The sequence below is a fragment of the Glycine max genome, chromosome 4 (assembly GCF_000004515.6).
Source record: "Glycine max cultivar Williams 82 chromosome 4, Glycine_max_v4.0, whole genome shotgun sequence".
NCBI lineage: Eukaryota > Viridiplantae > Streptophyta > Magnoliopsida > Fabales > Fabaceae > Glycine > Glycine max.
In genome coordinates this window covers 14,874,259-14,898,999 of record NC_016091.4, presented here as the reverse complement: position 1 = coordinate 14,898,999, position 24,741 = coordinate 14,874,259, and the positions used below count along the sequence as shown (strand labels likewise).

At 31.8% G+C, this 24,741-nt stretch overlaps 1 protein-coding gene and 2 long non-coding RNA genes across 3 annotated transcripts; 1 reads left to right on the top strand and 2 right to left on the bottom strand.

Moving 5' to 3' along the window:
• Positions 1–3,753: 3,753 nt before the first annotated feature.
• Positions 3,754–8,329, bottom strand: LOC106798631 (uncharacterized). The gene is made up of 3 exons (XR_005891272.1): positions 7,990–8,329; positions 7,168–7,267; positions 3,754–3,794 (listed from the first exon to the last, which is right to left on the bottom strand). It is a non-coding gene; the product is annotated as an uncharacterized lncRNA (long non-coding RNA).
• A 3,089-nt stretch (positions 8,330–11,418) lies between these two features.
• LOC102668592 (abscisic acid and environmental stress-inducible protein-like) lies at positions 11,419–11,781 on the bottom strand. The gene has a single exon (XM_006579063.1). The coding sequence runs from the start codon at positions 11,779–11,781 to the stop codon at positions 11,419–11,421; it is 363 nt and encodes a 120-aa protein (XP_006579126.1).
• Positions 11,782–16,592: 4,811 nt separating this feature from the next.
• LOC102664972 (uncharacterized) lies at positions 16,593–21,278 on the top strand. Its single transcript, XR_413905.4, has 3 exons — positions 16,593–17,181; positions 20,013–20,116; positions 20,288–21,278. It is a non-coding gene; the product is annotated as an uncharacterized lncRNA (long non-coding RNA).
• Positions 21,279–24,741: the final 3,463 nt, after the last annotated feature.

Here is a 24,741-nt window from a genome sequence, read left to right as displayed (position 1 = left end):
TAAATACAAGCCTTTCCAAAGGGTAAAAGGCTCACATTCACTTTTCTAACATCCTAATAAAACTTGTACAAATAAATAATAAATCATATCGACTCAAAACAAGGCTGTCCAAGACTTCATGCAATTAATATAAAAACCTATACCCCAATGTCATATCCTATCAGAGAATTGTGTTCCCGTGTCCTCTAGCATGAGGTTCTTCATAATCATCCACCTAACCATCTGCTCCCACGGACACAAGGTTCGAGATCATCACAGGATCCAAATACAAATAGCACACGAGGAGTGAGTTATCACATTCCTAACTAATAGAGAGAAACAAGACAACATATATGTATAAATATCATATAAACAAAATACAACTTACTTAAGCATCGCTCACGTTATTTCATCACTTTGTCGCACAACATCACATCACAACACCACACGTCTCATTCGTTTTCACAGCATTCACGTACTCAATGATCAAAACAGAATATCACTAAATCAATCAATATCGAACAATACACAAACGTTATGCAACAGATACACTAAGACTCAATCCTATATGCAATGTGATACCATGTCAGTGAAAAACCTCGTCGGGTGCTTAGGAGTACATGACAAGACAAATCACACACTAGCAAGTCAGATCACTCTTACTAGGTAAAATCATAGGAAGACCAGTCAGGATCACGCTATTTTGCGAGAATGCTCCAACTGTATGGGATCAACATAGGGTTAGAGGAGCACTCAAACTGGGTGTATTTACCCCTAAGGCCTACATTCCGAAGAGTCCGTCAGGGCCTCTCCCTCCTGATTCAGGTCCAACCCAGAAAAGATTTTTGTACACAGACTCTATCTATGAACGGTACAAAACACATGACTTCTCAATTGTTCTCAAAATAGTTTTAACTCGTCACCCTTTAAGGGTCTTAGCATTAACTCGTCGCCCTTAAAGGGTCTTAACATTAACTCGTTGCCCTTAAAGGATCTTATAGTCGTGCTATTGTACAATTCATAGTTCGTAACTCAATGCACACAACATCTCAATGCACACAACATTTCAATCACGTGCATATTCAGTTTATCAAATACACTCGATCTCAATCACAATGGTATAATATCAATTTAACACATTATCACACTTCATGAATCATATACACTTTACCTATGAACCATGCAATACACACAACTACTTAATTGTTTTCAAAATCATTTTAACTCGCCGGGCTCCCCCAGTGAATCCCATCACAATACTCGTCGCCCTTAAATGGTCTTACAATTGTGTGATTGCATAGTTCATAGCTCAAAATTCAATACACATGTATTTCACCATTCATCACAGATTCAATTTGTCAAATACTCACAATTTGAATCACCATTTCATAATCTCAATATAACAATTTATACAAAAGGTTTATCACAACATGCAAAGTATAACCCCTCAAATAATTTTACACAATTATATCAAAATCTATCAATCAAAATCATAGGTCAAGATACAAAAACATCAAGAGCACTCAAGTTTATCAATCGATTCTCCTCATAACATCAATTGATATGTAAAACACAACAATATTGCATTTATAATCGTAAAGGAAAAATTATAATTCAATAAATATCCCAAAATAAACCCTAAATTTAATCCTCTAAGGATCCATACACATGCTCACGTGTGCATTGTGACAGCAATAGCGACATCTCTAGCAGTTTCCTGAGATTCCTCCAATTTTTCCTCCGACTGCTCTGATAGGATTCCCAAACGTCAGAGAGAAGGAGAAGAGATTGAAGCCTCTATTCCATGATCCAATGTGAGATACATTTTTCTCGCTCCACATACATTATATTTCAAATCCCAACGGTGAAGGTGTGCAAAATTAAATTTCAAACCACATAGCAAAATTTAATAAAAATCCAACGGTTAACAAGTCCGGTATCATAGTTTTACCAAGACAGCTCTGAGTTTCTGCGGGAAAAGAAAAGTTGCGATAGAAGGGTTTTTCTCTCAACTCCGACATCTTTTCCTAATTCCCTATAGTGAGGATGCTTGAAATTGAGTTGCAAACCTGGTGCTTAAATTTCATGACGATCCAATGATGAATGAGTCCGAGATCGTTGTTCTTCTGAGATAGGTTTTGTGGTCTGCGGGAAAAGAGAGGATTTTGGGAGAAAGAGAAGGGAAAAAGAAATTGATAGGAAGAGGAGGTTGAGAAGCTATCGTCAGTTTGAAAACTGACCTAACATTTTGTTATTTATAGCTAGGATACTCACAACCTATTATTTACTCTATTTATTTATTTTTATTATTTTATAAAAACAAACTCTATTTTATTCCCTATTAAATGAATAAATAAAATACCCTTTTTATTTTCTCTCAAACCATTATTTTAATTAATAAAGTTATATCTCCTTATTTATTTAATTATAAAAATCTCATCATTTTTCTAAAACTCTATTTATTTTCAAATAACAATCCTTTTTAAATTAGTTTACGAAAAATGGGATGTTACACCTGATCTGTTAAATCAGTTATATTTTTAGCAGCAAATAATAGATGCTTAAATCAATGAACTATGTAAGGAGTGGCACAAAACAAGCTAAGAAAAGAGCAAACACATATGCACACTATGATGAATTGATAATGAATAAGCAAGTATCATAATTCAATCACCTAACTACCTAGGATTTGTGCATAATCTTACAAGTTACAACTACCATTCAATAACATCTGGAATTTTTTTCAACTCAAGGAGCCAAACTTAAAACCATTTTTAAACGAGCAGACAAGTGGAGAAAATGAAGGAGAAACTTATGATAAGGTTTTTTTTTTGGAGAAATTCATTTGTGAAATCAGTTCTTAGACTAATCCAAGGACTATTTACTAGAAAACTTTAACTTCCAAATATCCAATTCCAATCTGATTCACCAAGAATTAAGATGCAAGGTTGTACTTCCAAATGGATTTATGGGGATAAAAAATAACAAATTATCACACTAAGATGTCATATTGCCAAATTTGCTTGTCGTGGGATGAATTTGGTGGAAAATGGTATGATGTTTGTTACCTTCACGGTCAAAGATCTGTTTGCTTCCACCAACATATGCTCTTGTATCAAACAATAGCTTGAAAGTGTTACTGACACACAAAGTTGCTTTACTCTATATTCCATAGTTATGCTAATAACATTATTTACCTTATTCTGAAGAACAACTAACTGGTCCAGCATCTCACTGAGTCTGCATAATGTTCCATACAGTGTATAACAAGTATCATAGTTAGCTTTTCATAATGGAACTTTAGACTCATAAATTAGCATTTGTAAACATATGAAGAAAAAAAATTCAATAATGAAAACACATGCAATTTCTTGACAATTTCATCTTCTTGGCTTATAAAAATGTGTTAGATATAATGAAGAGAAAATCATGTTGGTGTTTGTAACAACCCGTCTCGTCGCTACAATATCATCACTTTAAAACGCGAAATTTTAATTTTAAGTGAAAGTTCTATTAATTTGATTATGAAAACAGTGGTAATTTTTTTCACAATATACGTTCACCAAATAACGTATAAATATGTATAGATATACATATATTAAACCACTATGCATCATTCACATGTCAAGGTATACTTCAATTTTTACATAGATTTAAAATTGGAATTTACATGTCCAATAAAAAACATCAAGGAATCAACTAAGGAAGATTTTAATAACAAAACACAACTTTCCCAAAAGAAACTTCAACGTTATCACGTCAGCTTGGCGACTCCAACAAAAGACCTGCCTCCAAAGACACCTACTGCTGCTCATCTGCTCCCACGAATGAAAGCTCGAGATCATCACAGGCACCAATCACACGGTACAAAATGCAAGGGTAGTTTATTGTAAAAGATTAATGACTATCAGATACATTGATTGGAAAGAAAACAATAACAAATAATCACAATCATTCTCAATAATCTATCAATTCAACATACACTTAACAAACTAGTCATAAACTTTTCTGCAATTCAAATCAATTATGCTCGAAATGATGCATGCACCTAACTTAACTTTCAAATGCAATGTGGTACAATTTGAAAGAAAATAGCCTAAACGTGTCCGTATGACACTTTCACTAAGGAAAACTTGGCAGCAACTGTCGAGGTCACCCAGTCGTGCACATGCCACTTCCTTCCAGTATAAGTCTCAAGGAAGTTACAAATCGAGTGAAATACCCCATAAGTACCAAGATTTGTCCTCATGAAGAACCAAAGGTAATTACTGACAAGTTTATACTTTTTCCAAGCAACTATGCAGTATGAAACATGGGCTCCAACAATACACTAACCTTGGGTAGTTAAAAATTTTAAACAATCTCCTTCCCTCTCCAGGGATATTCAGACAAGGTTACTATACCCCCCATGTACATACACAACATGCATTCATCTCGATGACATTATCAACATCAATAATATCACATCTCAATGTCATCATCAACATCAACATCAACATCATCTCATCTCAATGACATTATCAACATCATCTCATCTCAATGTCATCACCATCACAAACAATCATATTCCACATATATACATATAAACTCATGCCTGGGATTCATATTCTCAGGTCTTCATTCAATATAAATCACATATAATAATAATTTAGTTTTATTCATGAGTTTATATACATATAAACTCATGTCTGGGATTCACATTACCAGTGACAAGTTTTGAATAAAAGGTCAAGAGATGTAACTCTTCCAATGGTTTTCTCAAGATTTTCTCAAGGTTATAACTCTTCCAATGGTTTTCTTGACCAGACATGAAGAGTCTATAAAAGCAAGACCTTGACTTGCATTCCAAGAAAAACTAGAACTTCTTGAACAACTTTTGTGAAATCTTGAAACCTTTGCTTCTCATCTTTCTTCTTCTTCCTTTGTCAAAAAGCTTTCTAAGTTTTCTGTTTCCCAAACCTTTTTCTTCTGCAAGTGAAAATTCTGCAGAAAACAAAAGTGTGTTATATCTTTTCATTCCCTTCTCTCTTTGCCAAAAAAAATTCAACAAGGACTAATCGCCTGAATTCTTTTTGTGTCTCTCTTCTCCCTTTTTCAAAAGAACAAGGGACTAACTGCCTGAATTCTTTTGTGTCTCCCTTCTCTCTCTCCAAGAGAATTCAAAGGACTCAGTCAGAGAATTCTTTTGATTCTTCCCTTTCCCTTAAACAAAAGATTTCAAAGGACTAACTGCCTGAGATATCTTTTGTTTCCCCTTACAAAGATTCAAAGGACTAACCGCCTGAGAATTCTTTGTCTTAACACATTGGAGGGTACAACCTTTGTGGTACAAGGAGAGGGTACATCTACTTGGGTTATTGTAACTGAGAATAAGAGAGAGTACATCTCTTATGGATCAGTTTAAGTGGAGGGTACATCCACTTGGTTGTTCAAAGAGAACAAGGGAGGGTACATCCCTTGTGGATCTTTGCTTGTAAAGGTTTTTACAAGGTTGAAAGAAATCTCAAGAACCGCAGGTTGCTTGGGGACTGGATGTAGGCACGGGTTGTTACTGAACCAGTATAAAATTCTTGTGTTTGTCTTCTTCTTCCCTACACTTTTAATTTCCGTTGTGTACTTTACTTTTACGCTTTACTTTTGTTTAAGTTACATAACTTAGTAGTAAAGCCTAATTGAATCTAGTAACATTAAGAAGGATAAGTTTTAATTAGTCAAGGTTCATTAATAATTAATTCAACCCCCCTTCTTAATTATTTCGAGGCCACTTGATCCAACACCCATTAGTTTAAAACACAGTTTCTCCTTGAAAACTAGCATGCAATAGGGACAAACATACAACCCCATAGTTGGGTCCCCACACCCCAACTATGGCATCAAAAGCTTTAAACAAGCCATAAACTCCTCACACTTATTTATATTTCCCCATTAGCTCTTCATAGCATTGTTTGAAGTTCTCTTAGGTTCACGTCTGTTGGTCCAAACATAGAGCTCTATATACCAAATAGAAGGCAATTCAATATAGATTTCAAAGACAAGGTCAATTTTAACATTTGGGATCAAATATCCATTCAATTTTAAAAGGGGCTAAAATGGTGTTTTCGGGGTCGACATCAAAGAGATGTTATTTTGAAATTTTTATCACGTCAAAGCGATTAGGGTTCAACAAAAGTCACAAAAATGAAATCAATTTTATAAAAATACAACTTTTACAATGTCTCGTTTTCAAGGGTTGTTTAAAGGATATGTATAAACATCCAATAACAGTAACCAAATCACAAGAGATACAATGATAGACTTAATCTAACTAGGAGAAGGCATAAAAATCATGGTTTGCTCGAAGAAACCGCGAAGGGAGGGTCTAGGGCTCCATTCTCTACCGAATCCACGAGTTGGGTTTTGAAGATTCCGCTTCGATCAAAGGCTTCCACTCCGTGCGGTGGTTCAGCGGCAAGCAGTGGCGGCTTGTGGTGATCGTCGATGGCCATGGGAGGGGGATGAGGAGGTGGGTTTAGGGTTTGGGTGAGAGTTTGGGGAGAAGAGTGGGGAAAAATTGTGTTTTTCACGTTGTTGGTTGTATTTATAATCTGTAAGACTCACTTAGCGACACCTACTCGCTAAGCAAAATTTAACTTAAACTTGTAGAAGGTTGCCACTAAGCGAGACATTCACGCTAAGCGCAATTTCTCCTCTGGCTGGAATTACGCTTAGTGAGCTGGTGTTGCTGAGTGAATTATTTCCTTTGGATGAAATTGTGCTTGGTGAGCTAGTGTCGCTAAGCGAGCTGTTCCAATGCACATCATTCAAACTCCACATAACCTAACATCTACACCAAGCAGTTACACAAGGATAATGCACACAATAGTTCGACTTAATCCAAATTAATCAAGTAATTAAATAATACAAGAAATACATCAAACATATATTTTCAGTTATTGAAATTTCAGGGCGTTACCGTGTCCATTTTCACTAACGATAATTTGTTAATTTTGTTATACAACTATTTGAACTCCTAATCTAGAAAATAAAAGGTTATAGAAAATATCAAGAGAGACATGTGAAATCACTTGGAGAAAACTACATTAGCCATGTGGCCAGGGTCAATGCAACAACTTATAAGTACCACATTAATGAGCTTTCTATGTATAATTTTCTAAAGAAAAAAATAATGAAACATTGATATTTTATTACCTTTGTGGACCTCACTTGCTTAAGAGATGAATCCAGTTGGTGCTCAAGCTGCTCAAGATCTTTGGTATTTAATGGGCCTAAGTCTTCACCAAGAAGGTTTCTGCAACATGGAACAAGTGCAAATGGTACATCATTTTTCAAAATTATGAAAATTCAATGATGATAACTAATTTACTGGCTGCAAGAAAATTTTCTCAAACCTTTACTCACAATTTTTTTAAGAATGGTCAAAGCTAGGTTATAAGCTTTTAATATAGTACTAATTTTATCAGGAGTTTTTTGTATGCTTTTAATATACTTTTATATGAAATTCACCTTTGGGTCCTTTGAAGAGATTCAAATCTTGCTTTCAGCTTCAAGTACTCATGGTAGCTCCAAATTAACCACCAAATATCAAATACAAAATCAACAATTATAGGAAAAGTGAATTGCTAGACCAAAAATTAAATGGATTACAGGAACAGGACAACCTTAAAGAGCGGGTCATGATTTTACATAATTCTACTATGTAATGATTTTGCTTATTACAATATTTAGCCAAATAAGATCATTTCTACTTTTATACTTTCCAGCTGCTTTATAATTAGTATAATTTTTAAAGTGTAGATTTATGTAAAATAGATAACAGAGATTACTTTTGCAGCAATCAGAAACATTATCATACACATCTTTGTTTGTTACACTTCATTACAGCATGTGAAATATCAAATATGAAGCATATACTTTTCCAAATTTGGAAGAAAATCACACAGAGAATCAGAAAATGCAAACATCATCCTCAATAATGCACTGCTGAAATTTAGAAAAGTTGTTCTAACTTACAACAGTCAACTGGCATCTCTGTCATGTTGAGGCAGTCAAAATATGCACTCCCTATTGTGATGCCAGAAACAAATAGCATTGCTTTTGCAGCAGCTAGAACAGATTGAGGTGGAGTGAGCAAGCTTTGATAATCACCCAATACCTGGAGACTTAAGACTAAATCATCACGACATTTTCCTGCAACCTTTTTCTCTTTCCAGTAATCTGTAGGACCATTGTCTTTTTCATCAACCGGTTTCCTTTCCTCCTCCTCCTCAATAAGATCGCCAACAAGAGGTATAACACACAAGAGCATGCATAAGCGAGTATCAAGATGAGGCATTGGGCCATCAATAGGATTTCTTTCCTATAAACAAATCAACAAGTTTATCTAGAGCACGTTGCTCAAAATCCCTGTTTATATTTCCATTAAGAAGAATGAAAGCAAAAAAATAATATTCTTTATCCTATTTGTTAGCTTTTTTTTTTTTAGTAAAGTGTTAATTTTCTATTAGAGTGTGTTTGAATAGGGGAATTTAAAATTCTGAGAAATTTTAAATTTTAAGAATTTCAAATACTTCAATTGGAATTCTTTTATTTTTAAAATTTTGTGTTTGGATAAAAAAAATTAAAATTATGAGGGTGAAAAAGAATGAATGGAAAAAAATGGTTGGTGTGCCAGTTATACGTATTCCTCTACGCTCACACCCGATCGATGTTCCACGAGCTCAAACGTTGTTTCTTGAAGAAGACGGTAAGAAGAGAATTTCAATTTCTCATCTTTTGAAAGGAAATTAAAATTCTAGATTTTTAGTGGTTTAAAATTCTGTTTTAAAATTCCAAAATTTTAAATTCTTCACAAAAAAATATTCAAACAATAAATTCTAAATTACAGAAATTCAAATTCTCTGATAAATTACTTTCCTCAGTTAAAATTCTCTATCCAAACGCACTCTTAAAGGACATGAAAGGAGACATTCAAAGAAGACGGAATATTTAAATCCGTACTTGACATGATAATAAAACAAAGTGGAGAAAAAAGACATGTATATCCAGTCACCCTTTACATGGAAAGATCTTCTATATCAAAGATAGCAATAAGTGGGGTATATGGAGGTGAGGATGGTGGAAAATGTTTAAGGTTAACATAATATATAATTAGCATCAGGCTCTTCAACATTTACTCGAAAGAGATTCCATACTATCATGATTTTCTTAGTATTAAATTGTGAATTAGATAAGCGCTACAAGAAGCATGCATTTTCTAACATTTTATATATTATAAATAATTTCAATGTTAAGTAGAACCTTATTATTTATTCGATGCTTAGAAACTTAATAGAGACTGTCATTTCACTTTGAAAATTCATGGGACAAAAAATCTTCAAAATCTTAAAAGGGCCAAATTTAGAGGAAACCTAAATATGCAAATAATGGCATATATTTATTAATTAAAGTTAATTATACAGATAAATTGTTTTATTGTTTTTGTTCCATAGTAATTCTATGTCAGTGGGTATTAGAGCGTGCGTGTGTGCCTGGTTAGAGTAAAATAATCATTCAAATTATTTAATCAAATATAATCAGCTCACGTTTCCAACCTAACGAATTGACAGCAATATTGTTAATACTTTCGTGGGTAAGTATTAATATACCAAACCAGTGTTTCATAAGCTGATTACTTGTAGTCCGTACAAGTAAAATTCATAGTTCTTTAATTTGAAAACAACTATGGAAACATTACTTTTCAATACACTAATGTCTTAATGATAACTAGTTATGATTGCGATTTTGCTGATCCATATTTGTGATTGCGATTTTGCTGATCCATATTTGTGATTGCCAAAGGGGGAAAATAAAAAAGTGAAAACTAAAATCAATATTACCCTATTGTAGCATCTAATTAGCATCCTAACTAAGGGATGAATAATGAAAAAACAAAAGCTCTTAAGTCTTACCTTTAGGTCAAAAGTAAATGATTTCTACCCAAAGTTGACATGCACCTGTCAGAGATAAATGAAACACACTTCTAAAATATTAAACACCTCAAGTAATGATAAAAAGGTGTGCTATTTGAGAGTAAAAAGTTTGTAAGTAGTATTGATAATAAAAGAAAGGATTTAGATACAATGAAACCATGGTTGTGGACACTCAAATAAGAATGCAATAGTGGTACAAGTGACATATACTCTTCGTTTTGATTGTGAACACCAATGGTTGGAAAAATGGGGCCTTTCATGTCTTTATAAATAGAGTCGACAACTTGGCCATTTTTAATGGCATAGAAGGAATGTTAATAATTTAGAAAACTAAAAATAAAATAAAGGAGGAGTAGGAGTAATTGGTGTGTACGTGAAAAAAAATTCCTGTGCAGCATAGTTAATTCCAACACCAACTACGTCTCTGGATGTATAGGTTGGGCCAACCACCTCCCCCTTGCAATGTCCATGGTAGAGCAAACCATCATCGTTGTGATAGCCTAGCTATTGGCGTCCCACCTAACAAGAATTAATAGGAATAAGATTAGGGTTAGGGTTGAAACTGAAAGAAAAGACATACATTCGCTCTCTCACTCACCCTAGTTGTCTTTGCATGTTGAAGGTCTCACAAGTGAATCCAATTGTTATCTGGCCTTGAACGTTGGCATCCTTGACATGAATCTTGAAATAGTACATGAGGCGCTGGGTAGGAGCAGGCTTGTTTGCCTGAATGACACTGACATTGTGGCCGTGAAGGTTGACGCTGGTGTACTTTACTGACAACTTGTTTGTAGATACCACCACGAAACCCTCATTGCCTTCTGCTTCTTCACCACCTGGCTCGCCAACGTGGCCACTGACTTCCACGCCAGCTCCCTCCTCCTCTCATGCTACTGCTTCGACGTTAGGAACTGAGCCTGTGATGACTCCTTTAACACCATCACGAGGGGCCTCACGAAGCACCTAAGAGCAATCAGCGCGGCAGAAGTTGTTCCCCTGTCCGAAGGGGACATCGATGGTGGTGATGTGGATGCATGCGGTCGATGGTGTGAGAAGGTGTTGGTGGTTTTGAAAGGTGGTGGTGTTGTGGAAAGCTGTGATAATGATGGTGTTGAGGAATGTGGCGTTGTTTCGAGTTCCGAAGATGAGTTTGTGCGTGAGAGAGATAGACAAAGGGATTCACTCGTAGAGTTAAATAATTTCAAAAGCATTCCATGACGGCTATATAATTAATTGTCTTAGAAAGTGACTTTCTAAGACGGTCTTTATGAAACCATCGTCGTTGAAGTTCTCCATATTACAAAATTGTCACCGCAAAGACATTCTAAGACGATTTTTGGGAATTGTCGTGGTTTCGTTGTCGTAGAATGTAGTTTTTTTTAGTAATGCCACCTTCATCACCGCCACCACAACCACCACCAACGTCTTCATAATCACCACCAACATCGTCCTAACCACCACCACTACCACACTACCACCACTGGTTGCCGACATCACCACCATCACGGAAACCACCGTCATTACTACCACCACCACCATAATTGTTATTGCCACCACTTCTGTCACCGCCACCCCCACCACCATTGCCACCACCACTAACGTTGTTGTTACAACCACTGCTAATGTTGCCACCCCCACCACCCCCATCACCACCGACACCACCGACATTATTACTATCACCACAACCTCCAATGCTACCAACACCATCACCATGATTGACACCACTACTATCATCGTGGCTACCATCGCTACCACTAATACCACCTCTGTCACTGCTATCATTGTCGTCACCATTGGTTGCCACCACTAGCATTGTCATCGACACCATCAACATCGCTACCACCACCACTATTGTAACACCCCATAAATTAAAAAGAATTTTTTTATAAATAAATAGAATTTTAGAAAAATGATGAGGTTTTTATAATTAAATAAATAAGGAGAAATAACTTTATTAATTAAAATAATGGTTTGAAGGAAAATAAAAAGGATATTTTATTTATTCATTTGATAGGAAATAAAATAGAGTTCCTTTTTATAAAATAATAAAAATAAAGAAAAATAGAGTAAATAATAGGCTGAGAGTACCCTAGCTATAAATAGAGACATATTAGGTCAGTTTCCAGACTGACCGTACGTCTCTATGCTTTCTCTTCCTCTCAAATTTGTTTTCCCTTCTCCCCCTCCCAAAACCCTCTCTTTTTCCCGCATACACTCAAACCTGTCTCAGTAAAACAATGATCCCGTATTCGTTAACCGTTGGATCGTCGTGAAATTTGAATGTGTGGTTCAGAACTTAATTTCACACACCTATCATTGGGATTTTCGAGATATTGTCTGTGATGGAAGAAATGTCCCTCGCACCGAGCTTTCCCTTTTCCCGTAGATACCCAAAAGCTGTCCTAGTAAAACTATGATACCATATTTGTCAACCGTTGGATCATCTTGAAATTTAGGCACCACCTTCGAAACCCATTTTCACACATTCTCACCGTTGGGATTTGCGAAATAATGTTTATGCGGAGATAATTTAGTCCCGCACATTGACAGTAAAATGGAGCCTACCATATTTTCCTCTTCTCTCTAACGCATGAAAACCCTAATAGAGCAAACAGGGGAAAAGCTTAAGGAATCTTAGGGAACTACTAGAGACACCGCTATCATTGTCGAACGACACACGTGAGCCCACTTAGAGTTAAGGGATGAGTTTATTGCAATTGGGGTTAAAATGAACATGTGTAGGAATCCTTAGTGGATCAAATTAGGGTTTTTTTTTGGGATGTTTATTGTATTGCAATTCTTTATGTATGATTATAATTACGATATTGTCATATTGAGATCATGAAATTGTGTGTAAGTGAATTGAATATGTGATGAATTGTGAGATAATATGTTGCATTGAGATCATAATATTGTTATTGAGATTGAGTGTAAGTGCAAAGTTGAACATGCGTTAATTTGTGAGATACACGTAACATGCGATGGTGGATTGTGAAATTATGAGATGTTAAATTATGGACATGAGATTTGGTTGTGAATAAGTATGTGGTTAACACTTGATGTGACAATACTTGTGTTGTGAGCTGTGAATTATACAATAACTTGACTGGTGTTTACCTTGAGAAAAGTGTTTATGTGTAGCGTTAAAGGGAAAATGTAGGATTCCTAGTTAGGAACCTAAAGCGTTAAATTGTAGTGAAATGTGCTAAACTTGTTTGAAACACGAGTGTGAGATCATGAGTATTATATAATTCATGAGCAGTGTCAACGTGCAAAGATTATTTTAGGGGTTGGACATGAATCAGGAAGGTGAGACCCTAATGGATTTTTCGGAGTCTAGGCCTTGGGCGTAAAGACACTTGGTTTGAGTGCTCCTTTAAGTCTATGTTAATCCCATATGGTTGGAGCATTCTCGTAAAACAGAGTGACCCTGACTGGTCACCTTATGATTTTATTTAGTGAGAGTGAACTGACATATACTTATTGTGTGGTGTGTCTTGTTATGTACTCCTAAACGCCTGAGTGTGTTTTTCAATGACATGGTACCACATTGCATATAGACTTGAGTCTTAGTATAATTGTTGCATAACGTCTGCTAATTGTTTATTATGAAAATAATGAGTGCTATTACGTCTTAATCCGAGTGTGTGATTCATGTGTAATGTGATTGATGATTGAAAAATGAATTTTAAATGATAAAGTGGTGAAGTGACGTGAATTGTATTAAGTTGAACTATGTTATAAATACTTCTATAATTTATTTTGATCATGTCTTTGTTTATTTGTATTTTTTTAGAAATATAATAATTCACTCCCTATGTATTATTTGTGTTTAGATCCTGTGATGATCTCGAACCTTGTGTTCGTGAAAGCAAATGATTAGGTAGATGACTTTAAAGAACCTCGTGCTAGAGGATACTGGGATACAATGCTCTGATAGGATGTGGCATTGAGAATATGTTTTATTTTAATTGTATGATGTTATTTTATTTTACCTCACTGATTTAGCAAAATTTCTTTTGTAAACTTTGACGATCTTATTCTGAGTCAGATATGTTTTTAATAAGTTTTATTTGATAATATTAAAGTGAATGTAACCCTTTTACTCACATGAACTTCTTTATGTTAATTGAATAAAATCATTTTAGTTAATTCCATATTTTTATATATTTTTCTTATTTATATGTATGTTAGGGTAGAGGGTGTTACAACTATCACCTTCACTACCACTACGATCACCACTAGTATTTCTACTACCGCCACTGCTAACATCATCACCATTGTCGTCACCCCCAAGCAAAAGCACTCGAAAACTAATTTTAATGTAATATGAAACTTTGAAAATAAATTTATTTTAAAGTTAATCATATTTTAAAACATGGTTTAAAATTTTTTTGAAACTAAAACTTAAAATTGGTTCTTATTTTAAAAATTTTTAAAACTCAAACTTAAAAACCACCCCAAACAAGACCTAAATTAAAAGAGATAAGATGTCAAAAAAAACTTCCCAAAGCTCTTTTTGAAAAAAAAAACTCCCAAAACGTTCTCTTAAAAGAAAAACTTCTAAAATTTTTCTAGTTGAAGAATAACTCCCAAATCCCTTCATTCTAGTTATTCCAATATAGAAGAGGACAATCTATTCACCAAAAATTATATGCAAGAGGACAATTATAATTCATAATGAATATTTAAAAATTTATGAACTATAATATAATCAAAGTTCACAATAAATAATATTTTTGAAATATATCAATCTTCTCTCTATACAAATTAAAATAATTATCTCGAATGAGAGAATTTGTAAGAATTATTTTTTAATGATATTATTTTTAGGAATTGTTCTTCAACGATAGTATTTTTAATTTTTTTTAACATATCTCTTTTTATCTTCCTTTTCATATATATATATATATATATATATATATATATATATATATATATGTGTGTGTGTGTGGGGGGGGATATTCTCTTTTCGTGTACACATTTCATTTGACACTTTTGTCCTTAAATTAATCACAAAATTATTACCTATTATCCTTGCTTGCATTGCAACCGCTTATGTAACCAACTATCACCATCTTAGGCTGTGAAACAAAACTTCCACACCACAACCCTATAACCAACTATGCCTACATGATAAAAGAAGAATTACTCACATACAAACATTTGACTGCGATTTCAATTCTCTGAATCTTTCTTCGTGTTTTGCAAAGGCTATCTCTTAATACCCACTCTGGTTTTGCACCTCTAATGGATCAACATCATAGAAAATTGGAAGAACACGACTCGGGGATGCTTCAGTGCAATTGCAGATGTGTGCAAGTTTGTGGCCAATAGCATCAATGGTACTATGAATTTGCCTGTCTTGAGAACTGCATCATCTTTGAAGGCATCAATGCCATTTCTACGAAGAGTTTGAAAGAGAAAACCAGTGAAGTTGTTGCACGTGTCTTTACCGCGGAAGCTGACAAACACGTCGTATGTAGTCCTGATCGTATGAGATGAAGAAGAACTGCATTGGATGATGGTGTTAAAAGCCATTGCAATAGCTGTGAAGGTGCAAAGGAAGGCCAATATGGTTTATGGATACAAAGAAACTGTGTCACTTATTTAATTATATTTTCATACTTCTTCAACTTAACTTTATTCCTTCATTTTGTCTTCACCTTTGCACCCTTCTCGAACAATTTTCCTACTAACTCATCCCTTCACCCCTTGAATATTGAATTTGTTGTATGGTTGTTTGCATCCAACTCGATCTTTAACTCAATATGCAGACTTAAATATGCTTTGTAAAATCATCTTACCCCTTCACTTGAGCAACTTGCTTCAATACAATTTTATATTTTTCAACCTCCCTTTTCTATAACAAATGAATAGAAAAAACTCATTTTTTTGTTCAATTTTTTTAATGGTGCAGGCCAACCAATTTTGTTTATCTTTTTGAATGGTTAACACTTGCAATTTTGTTTATCATGGTTCCATGTAGTTTCAAGTATCCCATCTAATCACATTCAATCTTTTTTTATTTATCTTTTAATTTATCCTCACTTCCTTAATTTATATTTAGGTTCTTTGTTTATCCTTTGAATGTGAGATTTTTTACATGGTATTAATTTCTTTTAATTGTTTATGTATGCATTTTAATTTTTTTTTTCTAACATTTTATTTTCATTTCAAGTTTATCACAACTCCATAACTTCAAAAAGGTTGTTTAAGAAATTAATTAAAAATCAAATTCGAAGGAAATTATCAGATTTTGGGGTAACTTTGATGTTTACGAAATTCATTTTTTTAATCTTATTTCTCTCTCAATCTTACCTTTTTTTTTCTCTTATTTTTTATTTCCATTTTATATTATTTTTTCAATTTTACTCTTCCCATCAATCCACCACAAAACCCCCTACAACTCTAACACACCTAAAATGCATACATAATTCATTTTAAATATATTGTCCACTACAAGAAAAATAACCTATGTTTACAGACGCCGTTTTCCTACGGACATGAATTAGTGTAGGTAAATCTCAAAAATACTTTTACCTACAACTGACTAATGTAGGTAAAACTCAACCATTTGTACCAATCATTATTTGATGTAGACAAAAGCACAGTATAGGCAAAAAAAATCGCGAAAGACATTTAAATGATGTGACAATATTAGTATTTGTTTGATTAAAAAAATAGAAAGAGAGAAGCTTTTAAAAAAATGAAGATAAAAATAAAATAGTGAGAAAATATATAGATTTCTAAATTATTTAATACGAAATATTCAAAATATAAAATAAAAGTTTCTTGCCTGTACAATAATTCTATTTAATTCAAATAAGATTACATTTAATAGAAGATACACACCATTTAAACAAAAACAAAAAAAAAATTATAGATGTACAACTAGAAACTAAGGAAGCTATAGCTAGCTAAGCTACTACATATTAATAAAGAACAAAACACTACAAGAAAAGGAAATAATTAAAAAAGGAAGATAAAGAAGAAAGTGAGGTGAAAGTTTCAAATTTTGTGTGGTTCCAGGCTTGCAAACCAATCCTCCAGAAAGGAATTGTTGAGAAAAAGTAATGGGTTTCCTTCAAAACCAACTGAATTAATAAAAGTTTCTTGCCCGTACAACAAAGATAGCGGTCTCTCTCTCTCGTTGGAGTTGCAGAAATTTTTTTCCTCCTCTTCACACATTTTCTCAGCTCTCTTCAACAATCCTTCTCGTTCACACTTTCAGGTCTCTTTCTCGTTAACTCTTTATTTTAATATATTTTATTCTCCATTAAATATGAATGCTATGGTTCTCTTCTCACCGCTTCAATCGCGCGTTCTTATTTTCCAATTTCCCTATTCTCGTTCAATTTAACCGTTTCTGCTCTTTGCGCTTCCAATGACTAAATAAATCTACGATTCTTTGTTCATTCATTTCAATTGTGTTCTTCTTTGTTGTAATAAGTGTTTGTGTTGTGAATCTGGAAGCGATTTTGCGTGACATAACTTGCGTCTTCTACTATTCTCTTTCAGATCTCATTTACTGTTCCTCTTTGATTTTTTTTTTCTTACTCAGTCTATTTAATGATATTCTTTACAAATAGATTAGTGGACCATTTGGTTGGTTGGTGACCAGCCCTGCTGTAGTGATTAAATGGAAAACACATCATCTATAGCGTGTTTGGTTACACGTTGTTGACGTAGTTTTTGATGTTTCTACCGTGATTCCAAACACATGGCTAGTTTCTTATCTTTATACCACCTTTATGCCATTGCTGGTTAGAGAAGTATGGTCTTGGAGATGGCCTGTGAAAATTGGTAACAAGTGTGAGGAGGATCTTAGTGAGGGTGGGGATTGCAACTTTGCATCAATATGATGGTTTTGTTGCTAGACACAATGGCCTGCTTGCAGCATCTACATTAGAGGTGTCAGAATCATTCTTTGTAAAAGTTCTTTTGTTCCAGTTAAGTAGGATAGAAACCAAAAATTTTCCATATTGTATGGGATAGTTAGAAGAGGGGGTATACTTTACACCCAGTAAGAAATAGCATAACAACCCTTTCTCTCTCTTTTTTGTATCTATTAAGATTTTGAAATTATATAAATGATGGGAAGTGGATTGGAATAATTTCAAGAATTGTTGGTCTCTCTTCTTTGAGTATGGACCAAATTTTTTGAAAGTTCAAAGAAATATAGAGTAGTAATGATACTTCCTAATTGCTAGGCTCTAAACCTTACAAATCTTTTAAATAATTATTTTTTATTGCTACTTTTAATTAATATCATTAAGATATTTATATTTTTATATTATAAAATAGGATATATTTTTTTTTATTGTTTAGAGAAGACTACTCTTTCTTCCTTCCTTCTCAAATTACACGTTTTGCATCATTTGTTTTGAAATATATGCTTTATGAATATAATAAGCTATATTTTGATTACTGAATACTTATGAATGTTTGTCAATATTTTTGTCTTGCCATTAATTAATCTTGAACATGTTATTGGTATCTCTAAACTATATTTTGTCCTGATTTTAGTATTTGTTATCTACACTATCTACACTATAACAATTTTATTTGGTTTGAATAAGATTAATTACTTTCTGTAAAAGATATATTCATTACCGAAAAAACGACAAACGACACCTAATTATACGTGTGTGAGATGTTATTCAAATGGCATAAAGGTGGTATAAAGATAAGAAACTAGCCATGTATATCTTTATGACATTATTTGTAGATGTTCAATTCTTGATGTAAGAGAAATTTAAAGATTCTTTGTGGTTAAGTCTAAATCTAAATTCTAAGCCAACCACATGGCACATACTGTTTCGGAAATCATGGCTTAATCTTAAAAGGCATGACTTAAATCTTGGATGCAATTAATTAAGTTGCTAATCCTTAAATGTTATTGTACCTTGCTGCTATAGCTGCATGTGATTTCAGTAGTTATAGATCCCATAGTACTGGAATGTCAGTAGAATTATACCATAAATCACATTTATCTAGCTAAGGCATACTCCTCTGATCTTCCTCCTTTTGTCTGCCTTCTCCCTCATTATCACCTCAACACTTACTCCTTTTCTTCTTGCATCTTATCTACCTTTGTCTTGACTCCACGCCGGTTTCACATAAACTTCATGTCTTCATATTTTGTGAAGTATCATACTTGAAACTGATCCAAATGTTATAGCTAGGAAAGTTGCTAGTAATAGTATAGATTCTAGAGCTCCTTTGTCCGAACAGGTATAGTACATCCTTCACTAATATGCTTCACTTTAATACCAAAAAAGAAAATCGACAATAAATTCACTTATTTAAGGAATAACTGTATTTATTCCTATTACAGACACTAAGTCAAGCATTGGCCACAACCAGGGAATATCTTGCAAGGTCCCTTCTTAAATGATTCATATGACATTTGTTATTAGGTCTTTATTGAATCACTTATAAATGTCTTAATTTTTGGCCTGAAGGAGGATTTAGAGATCCTTGGTGGTAACTCAAATTTTAAAGAATTTGTAGCGTAAGTATTTTTATGTGTGATAGTAAAATTAAAATATAAAAATGTACTTGGTAGGCCAAATGGAGCATACAGGGCTTAATTGAAAAGCAGTGTTCTTTCTCTGTTCTATGACTGTGCCTTGCCTTCTGGAATTTTTAAGTGGTCCTAAATAAGCAATCAGACTCTGTCGCCTAGGTGCGCTTCTAGCATTTTTAAGTGGCTAAATACCACCTTTTTAGGATAAATATATTTTTTATTCATTGAACTTAGTTACTAAAACCATTTGATTTTCTAGGACAAGTATTGATGTTGAAAAAACAGTCACTATATTTTGGTGTTCCTTGCATGTGACTATAGTTTTTTTTAAACATATTTGTTATTTGTTAATTGTTGGAGAAATAAAAAACTACTTCCACAAATTGGTATGCATAGAAAATACTATAGTATTGTACTAAACTTTTTGTTTAAATTGTAAAATTATCAGCACAATGCTCAGTTTCTTACTTGGCATCATCTCATTGTCACTCTTCTAACTTCAAAGCTACCATGATTTTTTTAACTAATGTTAGACAACAAAGGCTAAGGGAGTGCAACCTTCTAGGGCAAAAATTTATATTAACACTCAACTCGAAAAGATGGAAGCATTGTTACTGAAAAGGCTGCTATTGTAATTGTAAGAATTTTAATTTTTATTTCAATACTTTTTCTTTGTTTTGCTCAATTTTCTAATAGAAGGTTATGGGGTGAGGAGGAGTAACTAATGTGGAGATGAGATTTGTTTAGTGATATTGAAGTATTCAGGATATTGATGTATGATAATAATTTATAAGGTGTATTTATGTAGGATGAATTAAAAAAGAAAATGGTTGAAGTAGAGAGTTCACAAAATTTACAAAGCACCCAAGATTCTACTAATTGGACAAATGATATATATTCAAAAGTCAAAGGACCTGAAAAAAGAGGACGTGTGCGTTGTCTTGGCAAGCTTCCACATCAAGCAAGTTCATCTCAAAGCTCTTATGCAAATAATAGAATTCAAAAGTTAGAGATTTTGCTTGAAAACCTTGTAGTTGTGCTTAAAGTGCGATTTGTAGAAGATCCACAAATTAATCAAGTCTTAGAAGCTATAGATCAAGAGGTATGAATTTATAATTCTACTTATTCAACGATTTAACTATGATATGATACTTTACAAAGAAAAAACATTCTTTTAATTTAGGTATCTACAAATGGTTCTACCAGTAAAAATCATCAAACTACAAACAATCTTAACTAGAGGTGAGTTGAAATTTAGATGGTAATGAAAATGTGAGCCGACGACAAAATGTTATTTCAGGAACATGATTTAGATGGTAATGAAGATGTGACCCAGCGACAAAATGTTCAAGTGTTAGGTTTTTACTTTGTCTATTTGTCTAGCAACTCGAATTAACTCTTTTATACATTTAAAAATTTAGAAACTTGTTACATTTTAGTGATGATTCCCTCCATGTAAAGAGGGTCATGGTGCACCAAAAATATACACTTAGGAAGGACCGTAGGTACAAGTAAATTGACTTTTACCTATAGTTAGAGATTATAGGTATAAACTAATATATTTTACCTACACATTTGAAATAGTAGGTGTTGTAGGTAAAAATATATCCGTAGGTAAAGCCTATAGTGACAGACTATTAGTTGTCATTGTATACCCCCTCAAAGTTGACGCAAAAAAGTCTGTAGGACAAAGTCCTTTATACATCTACCCACGGATTTTGGACTACTAGTGACAGATTTTGTTTGTAGGTATAAGTCATTTCCCTTGTAGTTCTTCTATTTATCTTTTTATATTCTTTATTAATTTCTTTTTTTGCATTAATTTATGAATTTTTTCTTGGTTTAACCGGTGATATAAAGTATGGATAATTGAAATACTCAACAATCAAGAGAGCAAAAAATAAAGAGAAACATGGAGAAAAAAAAATATAACAAATAGAAGATGAAGAATGACCATGGAACAAAGACAAATGAATGACCTAAAAGACGAGTAAGTAGAAGCAACATAATTAACTTGACAAATAATATGGGTACAATGAGATTGATATTTTTAATAACTAACTTGGCAACAAATTATCAACGATTTGGTACAAGTATCAAAACATTTAAAATAATACAAATTATGTATTTTTGTTACTTCCAGGTATCCATTTTAAGTGTATTGTATGTATTAATGATTAATCAGATGTATTTTTTTAAAATAATACTCCATATTTTTTTCTTTAATTCAAATAAGGAATTTTTATACAATTGTTAAATAATTATTTAATTGATTTACATTTAAATTTTAAATAAATAGTTAATTGTAATTTTAATGTATACAATTTTGTTGCATCTTCATTGTTTTTGATCTTATAATTTTTTTTATTGAAAGTTTAAAATATTGTCACTGGAATAAAAATAATAGATGTAATATAAAATAAAATAGAATAACACAAAATAATTTACAATTTCACATTTTTTTAAATAATAAAAACCTAAACTTTTGCTCAAAGAATAGATTGGTGATTCAATCACTTAACAGTAACACCACACTCACCCCATTTTCATTTTCTTCTGCCTCATCCCTTCTATTAAAATCATCACCGTCAAGATTTTTTATTTTGTTACATACCTAGCACATTTTTCTTTATAATAAGTTAATAACTTGTAATTTGTAGCTCTCTCCTATAGTGTTCTCTCTCTTCATTTGTTAACAGATTTTAAGTTATATAATTGAATTTAATGTTACTATATATTAATAATTTATAAACGCAACTAAATTAAAGTGAACCATAAATACACTTTCCACATTAAATTAAAAAAAGAAAAAACCTTCAATCAATTATACATATAACCAATTTTATATGTTTTAAATCAGCAAAGTGACATTAGAATAATAAAAATAAAATCCATTTATTTTCTAAAAAAAATAAAAACAGAATTTAATTAAAAAAATAAGTGTAATGTTTTTTGTTTTAAAATTAATCATGTATTATGAATAGAATGAATTTCAAAGGACTAACATATGATATGTTACATTAGGAGTTGAAAGGACAAATGCAACACAAAATAAAATGAAATATATTCACAATTTCACAGGTTTATTATTTTTTTTTAATAACAAAAACACAAGCTGAATATACCGTTAATTTGACCAACCCCAAATAAGTAGCTAATGCATAAAAAATGGTCATTCACATAATTTAAAAACTTATTTTGGTTTTATATGTAAAATTGCTAATTTTAAAAGCGAAACAGATTTACTGATAAAAAAGTAAAACTGATTTTAAATAATTTTTCATTTTAAATATGTGCTAACCTATGCCAAGTTACCGTTCATTTTAAATAAAATCCTGAAATGAAAACTAATTTTTAAAATAAGATAAAAATTTATTTTTAATTTTATTTTGTTTGAAAAAAAAAAGATTCACTTGAATAACAAGAGCATGAGAAATTAGAGACAAATAATTTTAAAAAAATTGAAAAAAATGAAACAAAAGTTATATTCAACAATATAAAATAAAGGAAAAAAGTAATATAATTTTCAAAACAATTTTAAAAATTATTTTATTCAATATTAAATTTTTTAAATCAAAATTTAATCAAAAAATTATTTTTAAAACAACAAATAATTTTTAAAATAGAATGTTACAATGTATGTTTACATCAAGTCATCAAGGCACTAACACATTATTATAATGGAGAAAAATTATAGTGAATTATAAATATAAGTAAAATTTCATAAAATGTAAACAATATGCATTGTGTGTTATTATTTTTTTGGTATTACGTTGTGTGTTATACAATACTGCTACTAAGAGATATTACAAAAATATATTAATTTTTTTGACATTGTCGGTGTTTCCGCTGGTATATATAATATATATATTTAAAACATAATTTATATGTTTAAAAATATTTATTATTACATATTTAATATTAGTTTAGTATATACATCAAAGAGAGAAATGCTAGTAATTAACATTCTTTTGTGTTCTAAATCACATGTATGTTTTGTTTTATCAGAGATAATTCTATTTGAGAGAACCAGGACTATTATGGAAAGCAAAGCTATATAAGATAAACACATCTTATGCATTGTACGTACTAAACTACTAGTTATATTTTACATTTAAAATAAGTAAGTACGTACTAAACTATTAGTTATATTTTAAATTTAAAATAAGTAATTTAATTTTTATAGAAGGTTATTTTCAAGGGAAAACTTATAGATAATAATTAAGAAAATTAAGTATACGTGTAAAGATAAGATTATCTTAATATGATTGAAAGATATATGTTGTTTTGGCTGGTTGTGTGTTCGAGATGTATGAAATGCACTTCTCATGGAGAGAAGACAGAGCATTGAAAATCTCTAATAGAGAGAATTAGAGCTTCACTCTAAAGTTAAATATTTTAATTTATAGTATAGGATATATAAATTATATTTATGATTCACATAAACAATTTTAAATTATAATAGTAGATTACTTTTACCTAATAATCGTTGCTTTAAAAATTATTGAAATTTAATTTAATGATAAAATTAAAAGAAGGCATATTGAAAGAAATAAGTAATTAAGATAATAAATATATAAAAATAAAGATAAAAAGAGTAATGATGAATGATGAATTTTATAATGGGAAATGAATTAAAGGAGAACAATTCATTACTTAGAGATATAGTAGTGATGATAAAAAAAATAAAAAAAAGATTAATGTCGAAAAGGAACATTGTGAAATAACTGAAGTAAACAATATAAATTATCAATCAGAACTCAGTTTATTTCAAAATCAAATCCCACCAAAATTCATCATATATATCTAGGATTAAAAAATCTTAGAAAAGGATAAGGTAGCATATTTTAAAAACAAATACACGATAATCAAATAACATGTCAACACAAAGGATATTGAACTCAAATTTTTTTTTCAAATCTAATATAAATATCTAATCACCAATATTATCACCCTATATTTTCGATCTCTTCTCTTTCTAGCATAAAAAAAGGTTACTCATTAATCATTATTATTACAACAACAATTGACAACTTTAAAAGAAAGAAATTAAAAGAGAAATATTAATATGATAGATAATATGATGTGATAAGATTATAATAATAAAAAGATAAAAAAATATTGACATGATAAATAATATGATGTGATAAAAAAAAGACGGATCTAGAAATAAGGGGATTTAATTTTTTTTTTGTCTAACTTTTAAGAAATAATTTAAAAAAACTATTATTTTTTACACATAAAATTAAAATTTATTAATTT

What these genes read in the sequence shown, in the direction of transcription:
- LOC102668592 (XM_006579063.1), bottom strand. Translation starts at nt 11,781, where the DNA reads ATGTTGATGGTGTCGATGACAATGCTAGTGGTGGCAACCAATGGTGAC.